The sequence below is a fragment of the Leucopleurus acutus genome, assembly GCF_964270905.1.
Source record: "Leucopleurus acutus genome assembly, chromosome: 1".
NCBI classification, from domain to species: Eukaryota; Metazoa; Chordata; class Mammalia; order Artiodactyla; family Delphinidae; genus Leucopleurus; species Leucopleurus acutus.
In genome coordinates this window covers 75,945,751-75,961,506 of record NC_139142.1, presented here as the reverse complement: position 1 = coordinate 75,961,506, position 15,756 = coordinate 75,945,751, and the positions used below count along the sequence as shown (strand labels likewise).

General features: G+C 53.5%; 1 protein-coding gene across 1 annotated transcript in view; it reads right to left on the bottom strand.

Annotated features, from left to right (window-relative positions):
* The window catches only part of TEP1 (telomerase associated protein 1), a 41,312-nt gene that overhangs the window by 6,333 nt on the left and 19,223 nt on the right, over positions 1-15,756 (bottom strand). The window contains exons 13-42 of the mRNA XM_082844478.1: positions 14,942-15,110; positions 14,281-14,439; positions 13,746-13,823; positions 12,103-12,233; positions 11,717-11,776; positions 10,333-10,491; positions 9,439-9,615; positions 9,133-9,253; positions 8,457-8,581; positions 8,073-8,186; positions 7,861-7,978; positions 7,508-7,702; positions 7,207-7,382; positions 6,964-7,120; positions 6,675-6,854; positions 6,166-6,258; positions 5,738-5,870; positions 5,448-5,598; positions 5,063-5,196; positions 4,789-4,877; positions 4,387-4,501; positions 3,702-3,942; positions 3,383-3,506; positions 2,433-2,557; positions 2,213-2,312; positions 1,848-2,003; positions 1,489-1,701; positions 1,123-1,276; positions 802-1,014; positions 88-248 (exon numbers count right to left, since the gene is read on the bottom strand). Of these exons, the coding sequence (XP_082700604.1) occupies positions 88-248; positions 802-1,014; positions 1,123-1,276; positions 1,489-1,701; positions 1,848-2,003; positions 2,213-2,312; positions 2,433-2,557; positions 3,383-3,506; positions 3,702-3,942; positions 4,387-4,501; positions 4,789-4,877; positions 5,063-5,196; positions 5,448-5,598; positions 5,738-5,870; positions 6,166-6,258; positions 6,675-6,854; positions 6,964-7,120; positions 7,207-7,382; positions 7,508-7,702; positions 7,861-7,978; positions 8,073-8,186; positions 8,457-8,581; positions 9,133-9,253; positions 9,439-9,615; positions 10,333-10,491; positions 11,717-11,776; positions 12,103-12,233; positions 13,746-13,823; positions 14,281-14,439; positions 14,942-15,110 (4,321 nt within the window). The remainder of the gene's footprint in view (positions 1-87; positions 249-801; positions 1,015-1,122; positions 1,277-1,488; positions 1,702-1,847; positions 2,004-2,212; positions 2,313-2,432; positions 2,558-3,382; positions 3,507-3,701; positions 3,943-4,386; positions 4,502-4,788; positions 4,878-5,062; positions 5,197-5,447; positions 5,599-5,737; positions 5,871-6,165; positions 6,259-6,674; positions 6,855-6,963; positions 7,121-7,206; positions 7,383-7,507; positions 7,703-7,860; positions 7,979-8,072; positions 8,187-8,456; positions 8,582-9,132; positions 9,254-9,438; positions 9,616-10,332; positions 10,492-11,716; positions 11,777-12,102; positions 12,234-13,745; positions 13,824-14,280; positions 14,440-14,941; positions 15,111-15,756) is intronic.

Below are 15,756 nucleotides of genomic sequence, written 5' to 3'. Positions count from 1 at the left end.
CTGGAGGAAGCAGCGGGAAGCGAGCTGCTCAAGAATCCAGGACCAGAGGGGCTGGGGGCCCACGGGGAGGAGGGCCCTGCAGCTCACCCGATCCCTGCCCCCGGTGGCCAGGCTGCATCCATCGGTGCTGAAGCTACAGCAGCTTACGGGGCCCTCGTGTCCCCGGAGCTCAGTGCCACAGGGAAAGTCTTCTGTCTTTTGTGGCAGTGCCAGCAACTGCCTTGGCCACAGACGCACTGTGAAGTCCTCTGCATTAGAAATGGGGAGAGAGGAAGATTTTCTGAAAGAGGAAGTGACACAGGCCTGGGAGGCCAAAGACAAAGGCAATCATGGGGGCTGAAGGTGATGTCTGAGGGCACAGCTCCAAGGGAGGGACGCCGTGAGTCCCACCCAGGCCCTGGACGAGGACCATTCACCACGTGAGGCACAGGGCAGGAATGCCAGGCACTCCCAGCCCTGGCTCTGCGGCCGTCTCCTTCTAACTCCCGACTGCACCTCCACACCCTCCTCTCCTAAAGTGCACAGTGTCACTTTGAACAAGCCTCTTACCTAGACAGGACTGAGGCCATTTTCACCTTAACGTCTCTCTTCTCCTAAGGGAGACCCATCCCTTTTACACAGCAAAATCTCCCACTAGGCAGAAACTCAAAGGGTGACACTTTGCAAGTTGCAAAAAAAAAAAAGTTATATAGGTGTGTGTATTTTCACGCACACATATACATACACATCGAAGAAAGGCGTTAGCACATTTGAAAGGAACAGTGATTCACGACCCTGCCCATGCCCTCTGCCCAGCCGTACCTGAGGCAGCAGCCACGAGTTCCTGGGACGTGGCCAGTGCCAGCACAGGCTTCCGGTGTCTGGACAAGAGCCAGAGGGACTGAAGGGAGCCTCCCTGGAGCATCCAGCCCTGCAGGGCCCCATCTTCAGCACCACTCACCAACACCTTAGGGCTGAGCCAGGCCAGTGCAGACACTGCCACATCTAGCACTGGACACTGAGCCCCCTGGGAACCTAGAGAATGAGGGACGACAACAGAGTAAGACGCGCAGAAAGAGGGCCAGAGTTGGGGGAGAGGGCCCTTTCCAGGCTCAGACACTCCAACCCTTCTCCCTCCGGTACCTGAAGAGATTGTGTAGATCCGAATGCCATCTGCTCGGTACCCAACAGCCACCTGATCGCCATCTGGGCTGAGGGCCACGGAGAGGGCAGAAGAGAGAGAGGGGCAACCTAGGCGCCCACGGGGACGACCCAGAGACCCGGACCACACCTGAACCTGAAGGCCAAGAAAGGGGCTTAAAGATACCCACCCCCCATTAAAGTCCTTCTTCCAGAGACTCGTCCCCGAGAGCTACTGTGCACACACTGCACCCCCCCCATAGCAGAAGCTCCTCCAGACTCCTCGGCAAAGGCGCCACCCTCCCCCAAATAGTCCCACACCTTTGCAACCCCTCCTCATAGCCCACCGCCAGCCCTCTGTAACCTGACCTTGCCATCCTCTCCAGCCGTCAGTAACTGGCACCCAGCACGCAGGAAAAGGGCGGCAGTAACAAAGCCGTGGTGCGCAGGGAAGGCAGCCAGCCGTGTCCCCTCCTGCCAGACCCAGAGCTCCACCATCCCGTCCAGCCGGCCCACAGCTACAGCCCGCCCAGACGCACTGAAGGCCAAGGCGCGGACAGAGGCTCCTGGGGCCCCCAGTTCCTGCATGGAGAGGTAGAAACTGGAACGTCAGGGCCCTGCTCTCAACCCAAACTAAGAGTGACCCAGGATGCAGGTGTCCGCCATTTCCCGCTCTCCACTCCCACCCTCCCGTGCTTCCTTCCCCAGGGCCACCCAGCTCCTCTCACCTTGGTGACTTGGAGCCCATCCACCTGGAAGAAGCTGAAACTGCCAGCCCAGCTGCCAATGGCTATCACCTGCCCCTCTGGGTGGAAAGCGATGCAGTTGAGGGGCTTGGGACAGGCGTGCTGGGAGGCCAGCTGCCCGCGGACCGTGTCCCACAGCTGGACGAGAGAGAAGGGGAGGAGGACTCAGGGTGCTGGACACAGATGCCTGAGCCGCTCAGTCCCAGAGCTCCAGGGGCCACCTTGTCCAGTCCCCTGCCCTCAGCAGGCCAAGCAGCCGGAGCCTCTGCCGCACTGAGGAGAACGATCTCACAGGGCTGACCCCGAGTTCAGGGCCGCTTGCACCACCACAGCCCCCTGGTCCTTACCTTCAAGCCTCCCCCCAGGCACACGGTGGCCAGAAGCCGGCCGTCTGGGCTCAGGCAGCAGCCGGTGATCCGGTACTGGTGAGCCTTGATCTGGAGCACCCTACCCCAGGGAGACAAGGTCAGGGGGCCCCCCTGGCCACAGACTCCCTCCTCGTCCCCCTCCCCCGGGCTTCCAACAAACAGGGATGGCCCTCACGCTGAGACGTGAGGGGCCCCTTACCGACAGCCGTGCTGCAGGTCCCAGAGCTCCAGGAGCCCATCAAAGCCAGTAAGAAAGAGGGCGTTGTCGGAGAGGAACGAACAAGAGGAGACCCCACCACAGCCACTCACCACAGACCTCTCCTCCTGTGACAGTGAGCGGGGAAGCGCACTCAGGACACGCCCCTGACCAGTCCACGTCCAGCCACTCCAAGCCCCAAGCAGGAAGGAGGCAATGGCTAGAAGGGCTGGAGCCCTTAGCTCTCTACACTCCCTGCTACGTCTCAAACTCTCGCCCTCTGGTCCCACAGCAGGAGCCCCTGTGAAAAGTGCAAAGCTTTGGGCCGTACTCCAGACCTAGGCCAAGCTCGAACAGCTTCAAGTGGGACCTCCTGATCCAAGTGAGGTCACATCGTCCCCCTCGCTTCGAACCCCGTACGTAACCCCGAGTCACAGAAGGTTTGGTGCTTCTGAGGCGGGAATGACGTCACACACACGCCTATGGGGGGCGGGGCACTGACATGGGTGGAAGAGGAGACAGCGGCTGTGGCTGCAGAGCCCACCTCTCCCGCCTACTGTACGACCGCCCTCTCTCACACGCACTCTGCTGCCATTATTCTCAGCAACTTACAGGGAACATGCCCCCAGCGTCTTTGCCCGGGTTCCTCACTCAACCCAGAACGCCTCCCCGTCTCCATCCTACGTCCTCCAGTAACTGCACAACTCACTTAGCTCTTACCTATGCCACGTGGCTATGTTTTGGTTCCTTTTTTACCTTGTATGCCTTGTTTTTCAACAAAACTGACCACCTGGTGGGCAAAGACAATGTCCTAAGCCCTGTGTTCCTTGCAGTGCTTAGTATAGTGCTGAATCAAACAGGGTGATAACTGGTGGGTTTGGCTTGCCTCAGGCTTCGGGGCAGGACGTGAGGCTCTTCTGAAGGTAAATCCCACCCCGCCTTGCGTGTCGTACCTGCCAGGTTCTCAGGTCCAACAGGTAAACCGTCCCACTGGCAGTGCCCACAGCTGCTCTTTGTCCATTGGGGGAGAAGGCCGCAGCTGTGGGGGGTGAGGAAACTGCCAGGGACAGGCTGGAGCTAGAGGAAGAACAGCAAGAAAGGGAGGAGATGAGGAATGAGGGGAAGGAAGAGGATGGGAATTCGTTTCTGCATTTCTGGGCCTGAACCCCCCTCTCCACGGTGACTGCGGTCTGTTCTTTACTCTCCAGTTTCAGAGAGGGCTGCAGCTTGCTCTCTGGTGGGTTTGCCAGCATCTGGGGTCAAGGGTTTTACCTTTGCTGGCCCCTCAGGGTCTGGGGTTTATTAAGCCAACGTAACATGCGCTGGAGGTACCATCGCTGGGGGAGCTGGGGGGCCTGGCGGCAAAGGGGCGAGTACAGAGGCTGGTTGGCCGCCTGCTGGTGCAGGAGCAGTGGGTACTGGCTGAGGACTGAAGCCTGCTGCCTCAGGAAGGTGTGAAATACAGCAACATCAGCCTCAAGAAGCTTCTGTTCCTTGTCAGGGACTGAGGAAGCTATAGAAGAGATGTGGGGTGTCACTGGGGAGCCAGCCTGGACCCCCATTAACCCCAGCACCAAGTCAATCATATGATGTGTCTAAAATGCTAAGTCTCAAAGTGTGGCCCTCTGGTCCCATATCAGGAACATCTGTTAAAAGTACGAAGCTTTGGGTCCCACTCCAGACCTAGGAAACCAGAAGCTGGGGACGCAGAGATCAGCAGTTTCAACAAGTTTCCCAAGTAATTGTATGCCCACTAAACAAAGTGTGAGAGCCTCTGGTTTAAGAGACCTAAGCAAAAGGTCTCCCAAGAATCACATGCTAACCCTCTTGGCCTTTTCACCTTGGAACAGAAATTCAACTGTTCTTTCCATTACACCTCCCTCCGAGCAGGCCGCCCCCCATGAACACACCCAGGAGCCACTGCTTGGAGAAGACTCCACCCAGTAACTCATCTCACCATAGACGGCATGGGCCTCCAGGAGCTGAGACATCAGACCCAGTTCCAGGTGTGCAGCCACCACTTGGAGACTGGTAAGGAACTTTGCAAGAAAGCCACGGTTCCCGCTCTGGAGCTGGGAAAGTCAGACTGGATTCATTAGGGATGTGATGAGGCTGGTGAGGAGGGACCGTCTAGTCTTGGGCCCTGCCTGTGCAGCTAAGACCTAGACTTAGGAGCTGGGACAAAGGACCTGAAGGACGAGGGCAGGAAAACTGAAAGGAGAAAGGTACACGGAGTTTGGGAAGGGGGTGGGGGTGATAGCGGCAGTGGAGATGATGGTGGTGGTCATGGGGGAGAGGGGTCTCAGAAGAGCCAAAGAAGTTCCTTGGGAGAGGGTGCCTGTAGGATCTGGGGACTAACCAGGTGATAAGGCAGGTCTCCCAGAGCTTCAGGAGGGCAACTTCGGAAGGTACCTGAGGCATCAGGGTCACACGTCTTCCAGAGCTGAGCTGCAGGTGTGGGTCACAGGAACAGACACTGAGACGGGCTCGGCCCTGAAGCATCTCCAAAGATCACGTCCCTCAGGCTACAGCAAGAGCCATCCACCCCCTGGGGTAGCAGGTGCGGGGGCCAGCCGATGTGGAGTACCAGGTCCCACAGTCAGTGTCCCGGGGGTTCACTGGGCTGCAGTCACCTGCGATGAGGATGTGTGCCGTCTTCTCCAGCTCTGGCCTCTTCCCATAGCGACATTTAGCGGCTGTTCTCAGAGGCCCATCACGGAGGCAAAGCCGGGCACCAGGGCGCTCCAGGGGTCCCTCCCCTAGCAAACTGATCCCGTGTGAGGGAGAGAAGGCAGGACAAGAGGGAGGAGGCCTGTACGTGAGCATCTGGCACAGCTGTGGGTTCCCATTCCCACCTCAAACAGTGGTAACTTGAGTGACAGCCATTCAGGGTCTGGGAGACAAGTGTCAGGGGCTATACGGAGGGAAGGGTAGGATGAAGGGAGGATCACATGGGGCCCTGGCTCAAAGACAGGGAGGTACAGAAGTCAGTGGGAGCTCAGCTGAGGGCACCTATACCTGCGCAGACTCTGGACGAGGTAGGCAAACGAACCCATGGGGTAGGGGTCCCCGCTGTTACCAGCAGCCACTGCTTCTTCCCAGCTCTTGGTCCCCCCGGGAAGTATCCGCCAGGCACTCAACACTCCATGCAACTGGTCCACGGTCAGACCTAAAAACCCAAGCTCTCTGAGGCCCTAAACCACGCAATGTACCCATCCCCATGACACCTAGTCCCTCCCTGCACCGCCTGCTGAGGCCCCAACTGAACTGAAGGTCATGCAACCCCCGAGCCCACTCCAAGTACTGACCGCTGCGGGTGACCTCAAGAGTGGCCAAGGCTTGGGGAAAGACATCAGGGCCATGCTCTTGTTCCAAGGTGCCCAGGATGTGCTGCAGCAGCAAAGGGATGGTAGCGGGCAGGGTCCGGAGTCTCTCAGACACCTGGGAGGGGACAGGGAGGGGCCTCAGTCAGTGAGGGGAGGGGGAGAAGCAGCTTTGGTTGTGGGGAGGGGAGGGGACAGCAGAAAAAAACATGCGAAGGGATGACAAGGAAAGAGCAATGCTGGTGGGAGAGAAGCAGGGCTTGGGGGTGTGGATGAGGAATGGATGATCACAAGATGGCAAAGGATGAGGGTGGGAGAAGGTGAGGGATGGACATGAAAGAGGCTGAATGGAGACTGGGAAGTGGGATTAGGACTTCGAAGATGAAGAGTGAGCGTTCACGTCCTCCACTGACCTGCTCAAAGAGCGTGAAGAGCCTCAGGTGATCAGTGACCAAGCGCAGGTAGAACGGCAGGGCTGACCCCCGCTTCACCAGCAGCAGCTGCATCTGAAGACTCAGAGGACTCAGCACAGGACCAGCGAGCCTGGCCACAGCCAGCCCTCCACCCCCTGCCCTCCGTCCTGGCACCAAGCCCAGTGCGGGGCAGCTTCTCCTCTCAGAGGCCCCACCATGGCATCACCTCAGGACACAGCCATCCCTGTCCCGCACTGCTCTAGCCAGCCAGCCGCGGTTCAGCCTACCCCATTCGACAGCCACAGCTTTCTCCTCCCCTCACCCGGACAGGCCCTGGAGAGGCCATTCACCAGGAGAAAAGGAATGGGTGACGTTATAAGGAATCGCAGTTATCTTATTGACAACTTCCCTCGGCTGAGAAAATGAAGGAGCTGGTCTGTGTGGGGCAGCTGCTAGCTTCAGCACCCAGATTCACCCCACACACCCACCCGCCCTGGCCTACACCCAACCTGGTTGTTGAAAGGTGACTCTTCCAGCCGCTTCCCGTACAGAGCCAGCTCCTCTCGCACCAGCTGGGCCCGGGCAGATGGCTCCAGAGGCCCCAGGGCCACCACATGGGCACCTTGGCTCTGCTCGAGTGTCTCCCCCAGGCCGGAATCACTGGACACACTCAGCACCAGGTGCACCCGCTGTGGGATTTGGGCAACAGGGTAAAAACGTTGAAGGAAGAGGAGGAGAACGCTGTTGGAGAGGTCCCTCTCCCTGCTGCATCCCACCCCACCTCCTTCTCACACTTACCCGGGGAAGGGTCTTAGGGATCCAGTCCGAGATCAGCCGTCCACGCTTGTCCACCAACCTGTCAGCCCCATCGATGATCAGCACCAGAGGCTGGCCAGTTTTCAGGGACTGAGCGGACTTGGGGAGCAGCCTCTGCTGCAGCTCCCACACCAGGCCCCTGTGTATGCAGGAAGAGGACCAAGGTCGGCAGGGGTGGTGTCACGTGCTATCAACAAGGCTGGGCTGAGTGGGGGAGAAACACACCGGTATGTGCTGGGGAGGGCACTTGGCTCTTGCAGTTGGCTATGCAGATAGGCACAGAGGCGTCTGAGCAAGGTGAGGACAAGACCCTGGTCAGGACGGGCCCCTGAAAAGTGGAAGAAGACTAAGGGGGCCACCGTGGCCCCATCAGGAGCTTGCAGGGCTGACACAAGGGATGCCTGCATGGGAAGAGACCAGAAAACATGGTCACATTTCACATGCACAAGCTTCCTGTTTCCCACCTCCTTAGCCCTCCTGAGCTCACGCAGCCCTCCCTCCTGTCCAGGCCTCTGAGACTCTGTACCAGGAAGGTGGTCTTGCCCTGTCCCGACTGCCCGGTCACCAGGCTCAGCCTCCCCCGGTGGCGCCTCAGCTTCTGCACTGTGTCCTGAAGAAGGCGCGGTCGTGCAGGGCTCGGTGGGTTCTTCAGCTGCTGAAAGGCGGCCTGGACCAAATCATCATCCTGGATGGGCACTGGCTGTTCCGGCTGGGCCGCAGGCTGAAAATACATGGGGCAGTGACTACTTATGTTTCCATGCTCCTCAGGACCCCAGGCCTAAAACTCACTGTGCCCCCCACCAAGTTACCTCCCACCCAGGACTACCTGGCCCAGCCTAGCCCCTCTCCACTCCCCTGGCCACCAGAGCTCCTGCTGACCTGTAGGTAAAGCTTCTGGATCATATTCCACACGTCCTGCAGAACCAGCTGCCCAAACATCTCCAGCTCCCCAACATAGGGCCGGCCAGCTGCTACATCACCCCACTTACAGTGGTATCTGCAGGAAAAGCGAGCATAAGCAGGGTCACAGCGGGCCGGGGCCCCCTCACCACCTCGCTCCGTGCAGGTGTTCCCTACCTCTCCCAGCTCACCTGCGACAGGTGATCCCTTCCTGTCTGCTCAGGTAGCTCTTCAGTTCTGAGAGCCGATGGGCAGCCTCTTCCGACTCAGAAATAAAGTCAGACTTCCAGGCATCTGGCACAGAGCTGAGCACCAAAGATACCCCAAGAGCGGGGCTGGATTCAGACCCCAGCCTCTCTCCGTCCCTGACCACCAGACCTGGCTGTGGTTCCCTGAAACCCCTCAAGTGGAGATCTCCTGCAGGGCTGCTTTGGTGCTGCAAGGCAAGCCCTCTGGTCCCTGTTTCTCCATTCTAGGTCCCCCTCTTGTACTCTGAATGTTACGGACAGAAGACACGTCCACTGAGCCTGTCTGGCCTTCTTTGGAAACTGAGGCCCGGAGGCAACAGAAGGTACCTGAGGAAGCTAGAATCCCGGAAGTAGATGAGAGGCTGGGCAGAGGGCTGCAGGCGGAGGCCCCGATTCAGGAACTGCATCACCTCCATCTCCGTCACAGAGCGACCTGAAGGGTATTGCTGGGCCTGCAGGGAGAGGCCAGAGAGCAGGCAGGTTCAGTCCTGGTCACACGATCCCCTCCTCTGAGACCTGCCAAGACCCCAGGGCCCCTTCATCTCAGTAACGTTCCTCTCTCCCTCCAGATACAAGCCAGTAAAATACAGCTAATAGCTAACGTTGATGGAACGCCTTTCACACGTGGAGCATTTTTAAAGTAGATTTCTAATTGTTATAATAACCCTGCACTGTAGACATCACTGTTTCTCTTTAATATATGAAGAAGTTGAGGCTAGATTAAGATAAACCGTTTTCCATAACGCTGCACAATGACAGAAGGGAGATCAGAACCCAGCTCTGTCTGACGGCAAAGCCTAATCAGTCCTACCACTTACCTCTCGCACCCCATGGCCAACCCAGAGGTGTTTCCCAAAGGAATTCCCTCATCTAGGACTTGATCACTCACAGAACCTTCTACCTGTGTTTCACTTCAGGTCTCAAGGATCTGCCTGTGCAGAGTCCCAGGGTTCTAGACATACCGAGGCTTCTCGCATCCCTGCCCCAACCGTGTCTGCCTTACCCAGAGGAAGTGAGGATGGTCAGGGAGGCTGTAGTTGGGGGGAACATAGCCATAGCGGGAGCCCAGGATGCCCACAAACAGCTGCGAGTTCTCCACCTCCCCTAGGCACACTTCCAGCTGCCTGAAGGATGGTTATAGGGGCGTCGTGTCAGGGAGACAGGGCTCTGGCTCACAACCGATAGCATCCAAAGAGCACCCCGTACCCTTGGCACTCAGCCACCCTGCAGCCCCAGCCCTGCCCAGGTCAGCTCCCCGACTCAAGCCCCTCATCGCCGACCCAGCCCCTCTTCTCTGTGGCCCCCAAACCTGTTCCGACGGGTCTCCTCCTCGGTGACGCCCCAGCGCAAGTCGATGGCATGAAGGCTGATGCAGTGGGGGGCCGCTCGGGCCTGCAGTGCTGGCAGCAGGGACCTCAGCAGCAGGTCCCGCTCCCCATGCATGTCCCGGAAAGTGGAGGAAATGAAAAGCCGGACGCTGCGCCATCTGCAGGAAAGCCAGGGATCAGCCCACGGCCCAGCTCCACACGCGGGGCTGTGGCCTCCCCTCAGCACTGACAAGTCAGATACAGAAGACTGCAGGGTGGGAGTCCAGAAGGCCTCCAGAGAATAACCTGCTTGTAACCTCAACTGCAGAGCCTAGAAATTAAACCCCACCTGGGGACTGCCAGTGCAAGGGGCACAGGTTCAGAGAACTAAGATCCCATGTGGCACGCGGCACGGCCAAAAATAAATAAATAAATAAACCCACTTGCCATTTCTCGGGCACCCCTCCTGTGTCAGCAATAATTATTACGCACCTACACTCTGCCCGTGAAATGCTCATGACAGCACTGTGAGGTAAGCACAAGCATTACCTCCATTGTACTGATCAAGGAACTACAGCTTAAGACATCAAGCAACTAGCCCAAGTTTCAAGCTACTATGTGGCAAAGCCAGGATGGAAAAGCCAGAGCCTGCGCCCCAAGCCCTCTGCCTGAGCCCTGGTGCCTGCCACGCGCCTCGCATCCTAACCCCTTACCCTAGTAGAGAAATAGGCATGCTTACCATCTGTGTTAGAGACACCCCTACCTGGGAAAGAGGAAGCATTCCTCAGCGAATAGAACAAGCAGCATCTCTACAGTCAGAATTTCAGTCTCCTGAGTTTCTCTAGGTTTCGACTGAAGCCCCTCCCAATTCACAAAGGCATAAAACACAGACTGACCCACGCTGGAAAACAGGAGCCAAGGGGCTTGGAGTATTCTCTTCCAGTGGCCGGAGAGACTGGACCTCTGTCTTCCCTGGGGGCGGTGGAATCTTGAATATTTTGTCCATTTGGTCTACATGTTCTAGAAGGCGGGAGGCCCCACGCTCTGCAATGAACCTGTCATAAAGAGTAACAAAATAAATGAGAGCGAAATAGCAGAGTGAGAATCAGGAAGATCTTCCAAGGGGGCAGGGGACAAAGATATGGCAAGATCAGGTTCACCCAGTTAACTGGAGCTCCTTAAGAAGACCATAAACAGTAAATGTAGACTTGAAATAAGCGAGGCAGCAGAACCACAGGAATGAAAGAACAAAGAAGAAACCCAGTTAGAGCCTCTTCTGCTGTGTGCGTGGTTATCACAGGCTTTCTGTTGGGCCACGGGCAACTGGGCTGAATGAAGGTGTAAAGATTCAGGTTATTCCAGTCTGGGCTTGATCAGCTCGGTACCAGCCATGAAAGCTCCCTGGAGAGGGAGGGAATTGTATGAGGCTTCCTAACAGGAGTAGGGGGCAATGGGTGGCATCCAAAGGAAAAGGCAGGGGAAAAAAAACAAATAAATGGGAATCCTAGTAGCGGAGAGAAAAACAAAGTTAAAAGATTTCTGGATCTGGCATAAATAAATAAAGTTAACATGGAATTTCCTCTGAAACAGAATGGAGCAGAGGCCACAGAGAATGAATAGAAGTGATGTGACCAACTCTTGAGTTGTTCCCTTAAAAGCAAACAGCACAATCTCCCATGTCCCTTTTTCTCCTTTCCTACTAGATGTAATACAAAACTAATGGCTGGAGCTGGAGCAGCCATCATGAACTATGAGGTGGAAGCAGAGTATTTGAGGATGGTAGAGCAACAGATAGAAGATGCCCAGGTCCCTGTAATGCTGTGTTGTTGCCATGCTTAGACAGCTGTAAAAGAGGAATAAACTTTTATCTTGCTTTTAAAAAGGAAGTGAGGACTTCCCTGGTGGTGCAGTGGTTAAGAATCTGCCTGCCAATGCAGGGGACATGGGTTCGATCCCTGGTCCAGGAATTCCTGATCCCATATGCTGCGGAGCAACTAAGCCCCTGTGCCACAACTACTGAAGCCCGTGCGCCTAGAGCCCAGGCTCCACAACAAGAGAAGCCACCGCAATGAGAAGCCCGCGCACTGCAACGAAGAGTAGCCCCCGCTTGATGCAACTAAAGAAAGCCCACATGCAGCAATGAAGACCCAATGCAGCCAAAAATAAAATAAATAAATTTATTTTTTAAAAAAGGAAGTGAACAGAGCAGAGGCCACAGATAATCTCTAAAAGATGTTCTAACAAAGCCCCCAGCCTCTCCAGTGTCCATCCTGTACTCACTTCAGTATCCCGTCAGTGCAGCCTGAGAGTGTCACGTCATTGGGATTCAAATCTGTGTATCTGGTAAAGGAAGAGTAGTCACTACCAGTCAGAAACAGTGCCAAGAACACAGAGTCACTGCCCCTAACATCCTAGGATGGACACCCTACCTGTGCACTTTTAATAAGGTTCTGTGCTAGGCTGGGACTGGGGTGGACCATCACGAAGGGGTATGGAGCCTGCCTGAAGACTTCAGAGAAAGTTCTAGCACTTCAAGTGCAATAGAGGTAAGAGACAGAAATGGGGAGGGGTCTGGTGAGTGCGAGTGTCCCACGCTTTAGTAGAGGTAGACAGGAAATATGGATCTCTATCTGCTGGCACTGGGCAAGGAATGTGAGCGCCCTTACAGGTAACCTGTCCTTCTTAGGAGAACACCAACAAAGAGGCACTTGGGATTCACGTGTTGCCAGAAAAGCTGTTTGGCTGCATTTATCAGTTTCTCATTTGTAGTCTGGCCAAAGACGATGACCCTGTCCACCTGTAAGATGAAAAGGGAGGGGCTAAGATGAGGAACAGAGGGATAGTAGAGGTACCAAAGAGCTCAGGACATCAAGAGGTCTCTGAGGACTGGGGAATTAGGAAAACTCTGAGGTGGGGTGAAAACGGCCTTTTCTGAAAGCACCCAGGGTGGAAAAGCCCACTCCACCCTGACTTGAGGGGCATCAAAGTAGAGTTTGGGGTTGGCAAGACATGGAAGCAACCTAAGTGTCCATCAACAGATAAATGGATAAGGAAAATGTGGTATATGGGATTCCCTGGTGGTCCGGTGGTTAGAATACCGTGCTCTCACTGCTGAGGGCCCGGGTTCAATCCCTGGTTGGGAAACTAAGATCCCACAAGCCACATGGTACAGCCAAAAAAAAAAAAGAGAGGAAATATGGTGTGTGTATGTGTGTGTATATATATATACACACACATATATATAAATGTGGTGTATGTATATATATTTAGTGTGTATAAACATACATACATACACACACACACACACACACACACACACACACACAATGGAATACTACTCAGCCATAAAAAAGAACAAAATTTTTCCATTTGCAGCAACATGGGTGGACTTGGAGGGCATTATGCTAAGTGAAATAAGTCAGACAGAGAAAGACAAATACTGTATGATATCAGTTATATGTGAAATCTGAAAAATACAACAAACTAGTGAATAAAACAAAACAGAAGCAGAGTCACAGATACAGAGAACAAACTAGAGGTTACCAGTGGCGGGGGATAATATGGGGTGGGGGGGTGGAAGGTACAAAGTACTGGGTATAAGATAGCTCAAGGATGTATTGTACAACAGGTGGGATATAATCAATATTTTGTAATAAGTGTACATAGAAAGTAGCCTTTAAAAGTTATATTAAATTTTTTTTAATTTTTAATAAAAATAATAAAATTTTAACATAAAGTGGAGTTTGCGGGGGGGCAGTGTGTAGCTGGTCATTCAGGCTGACAAGAGCTGACTGTCAAACTTTTAGGAATTCTGTGAGCCAGATGTTAAACATGGACCGTCATTAAATATTAAATTGTATAAGCTTATAATTGAATAAATCATATTAAAAACAAAGGTAATAAATACTAAAAAATCATTACTTCCTAATTATCTTACTACATTTCACTATTATCTACTCTTGACCTTATTTACATTTACTTTATCTCTATTGTGGAAATACTATACAAACTGTGCTGAGCACCTCTGAGTACCTCTTCCCCACTCTGTGTTCACTGACAGCACGTTGGTAGCTTGAAATCAGCCGTGGAAGGAGTAATTACATCATGGAAATTAGAAAATGCTATTAACCAAGACTTATTTTTCCAGATTGCTGGTTGTTAAATATTTACCAGCATGTCACTGACTAGGGGGTTGCAGCCAGCAGGGTATTGTGCATAGCGTGCAAGGAAGCTTTGAGAAATGAGATACATCAGTGTGGAGGAAAATGTTGGGGAGGGGAGGGTTTCTCAGGGACTGGGCAGTACTCACAGGGACCCTTTGGGTAGCCAGGGACAGCAAGTGCTTCCCAAAAGTAGGCAGGGACGATTCACACTTTTCATCCGACTCCTGAAGGAAAGAGACTCGTGTCATGTGGTTGCATGGGAGATGATCATTAAACAACAAATACTATAGTCTGCTCAAGAAATCTTCAGAACTGAGGGACTTCCCTGGTGGCGCAGTGGATTAAGATTCTATGCTCCCCATGCAGGGGGCCTGGGTTCCATCCCTGGTCAGGGAACTAGATCCCATGTGCATGCCGCAACTAAGAGTTCACATGCCACAACTAAGGAGCCTGCATGCCGCAACTAAGGAGCTGGTGAGCTGCAACTAAGGAGCCCGGGAGCCACAACTAAGGAGCCTGCCTGCCGCAACTAAGACCTGGTGCAACCAAATAAATAAATAAATATTTTTTGAAAAAAAGAAAGAAAGAAATCTTCTAAACTGAGTATAACCGAGCCTTTCCTAGTCAGGCTGTTCCCAGGCCTCTGTCTATTCACATATATTTGCATGGTGGGTGTCTGACCTGGACTTGAGCTTGGAGTTTGGTGGCAGTCTTCAGGATACCTTCCTCTGCCTTAATCACAGCAGTCTTCACAGTGCCACTTCCACACAGCAAGAGATCCACCTGCTCTGTCCGTGTCATCATCATTGCAATCAACAGCAGCACATAGTTCAGAGGGGGCTGATGGGACAAGCATCAGGGTAAAATAAGACTCCCCTATTTTAGAATCCACCTTTGCCCACCCAGCTCTAGAGGCCAAACGTCTCCACTGATTGGGGAAAAGTGGACAAAATCCCTATCCCAAAATCCCCTATTAAGATGGGGCAGCTTCAGCAGTCCCCAGGAAGAGTTGAGCAGGTAGGAGGTGGAGAAGGGCCGGGATCCCTGCCCAAATTCAACACTGGGATGTAAGGAGGTGAAAGTGACACATATTTTGGTGACAGAAATTTAGAGAGTATTAAGGACCAGCCAAATGTGAAAGGTTAGTGCTACGATCCACGAACATGCTTGAGACCACATTCTAGGAATTATCCCTAGGAACCAAGGTCTGATACTGGGAAGCAAATGCATGTCATTTATTTTAGTTCTGAGTGTTTGCCTGGGAGAACCAGGTCTGGGAACAGGATGCCTCTCAGGATCTCCAGCATCCTACCAACATCACCCCATCTTTTTATTCTTTTACCCCTTGTGGGTTGCTCTTGGGAAGGATCCTGTCTGCATCAGCATCTGTCAGATAGACCAAGAGGGTGCGGCCTGGCAGCGGGGGCAGGCTGTGTTTGACGGAGAGGTTCACAGCTGTCTCCAGGGCCTGTCGATACTGAGCCAGCATTGCACGGTCATATTTCCACTGTCTGCAGGCAGGAAAGAAACAGACAGGGGCTTCACTGTTTGCCACTTTGAGGCGGATGGGAAGATGAGAACTTGCCACTCAAGTATAAAGTCTTCACCCCCTCCACAGCCCATCTCCAATGTCAGTAGAGAAAACAGGGACAGAGCTTCCCTTGGCCCCCATTCTACAAGACTATCCTGATCCATTCTCATGGCAGGAGAGAAGTCATCTGTAGACCCATTCTCTGAAATCGCTTGCCATGCTGACCACATCAGTCCATACTTACTTCATGAGGCAAGATTTAACTGCTACATATTTTTACATTGTAATTTAAAGAACACATGCTAACTTCTTACTCTAAAAAATGGCAATTAAAGGAGAAAGAATCGAACATTCATCCCACCTTCCCAAGACAATCTCTATTTTAAAGTAACTAAATAGCTTTAGTTCATGAGGGAAGTTCTTTTTAGAGTTCTAGCTAATAAATATGGAAATGATAGAAAACCCCCATTCTGCAACTGCTAATGAAACAACTGATTTGGGCATAGACTATCAAATGGATAAACCATTAACTTTACAGTGGAGAAATCAGGCTACCATAACCTAAAAGCACTGATCAATCATCAACACTATGAGTGGGACCAGTAGGCTTCTGGTGCCTCCTGATG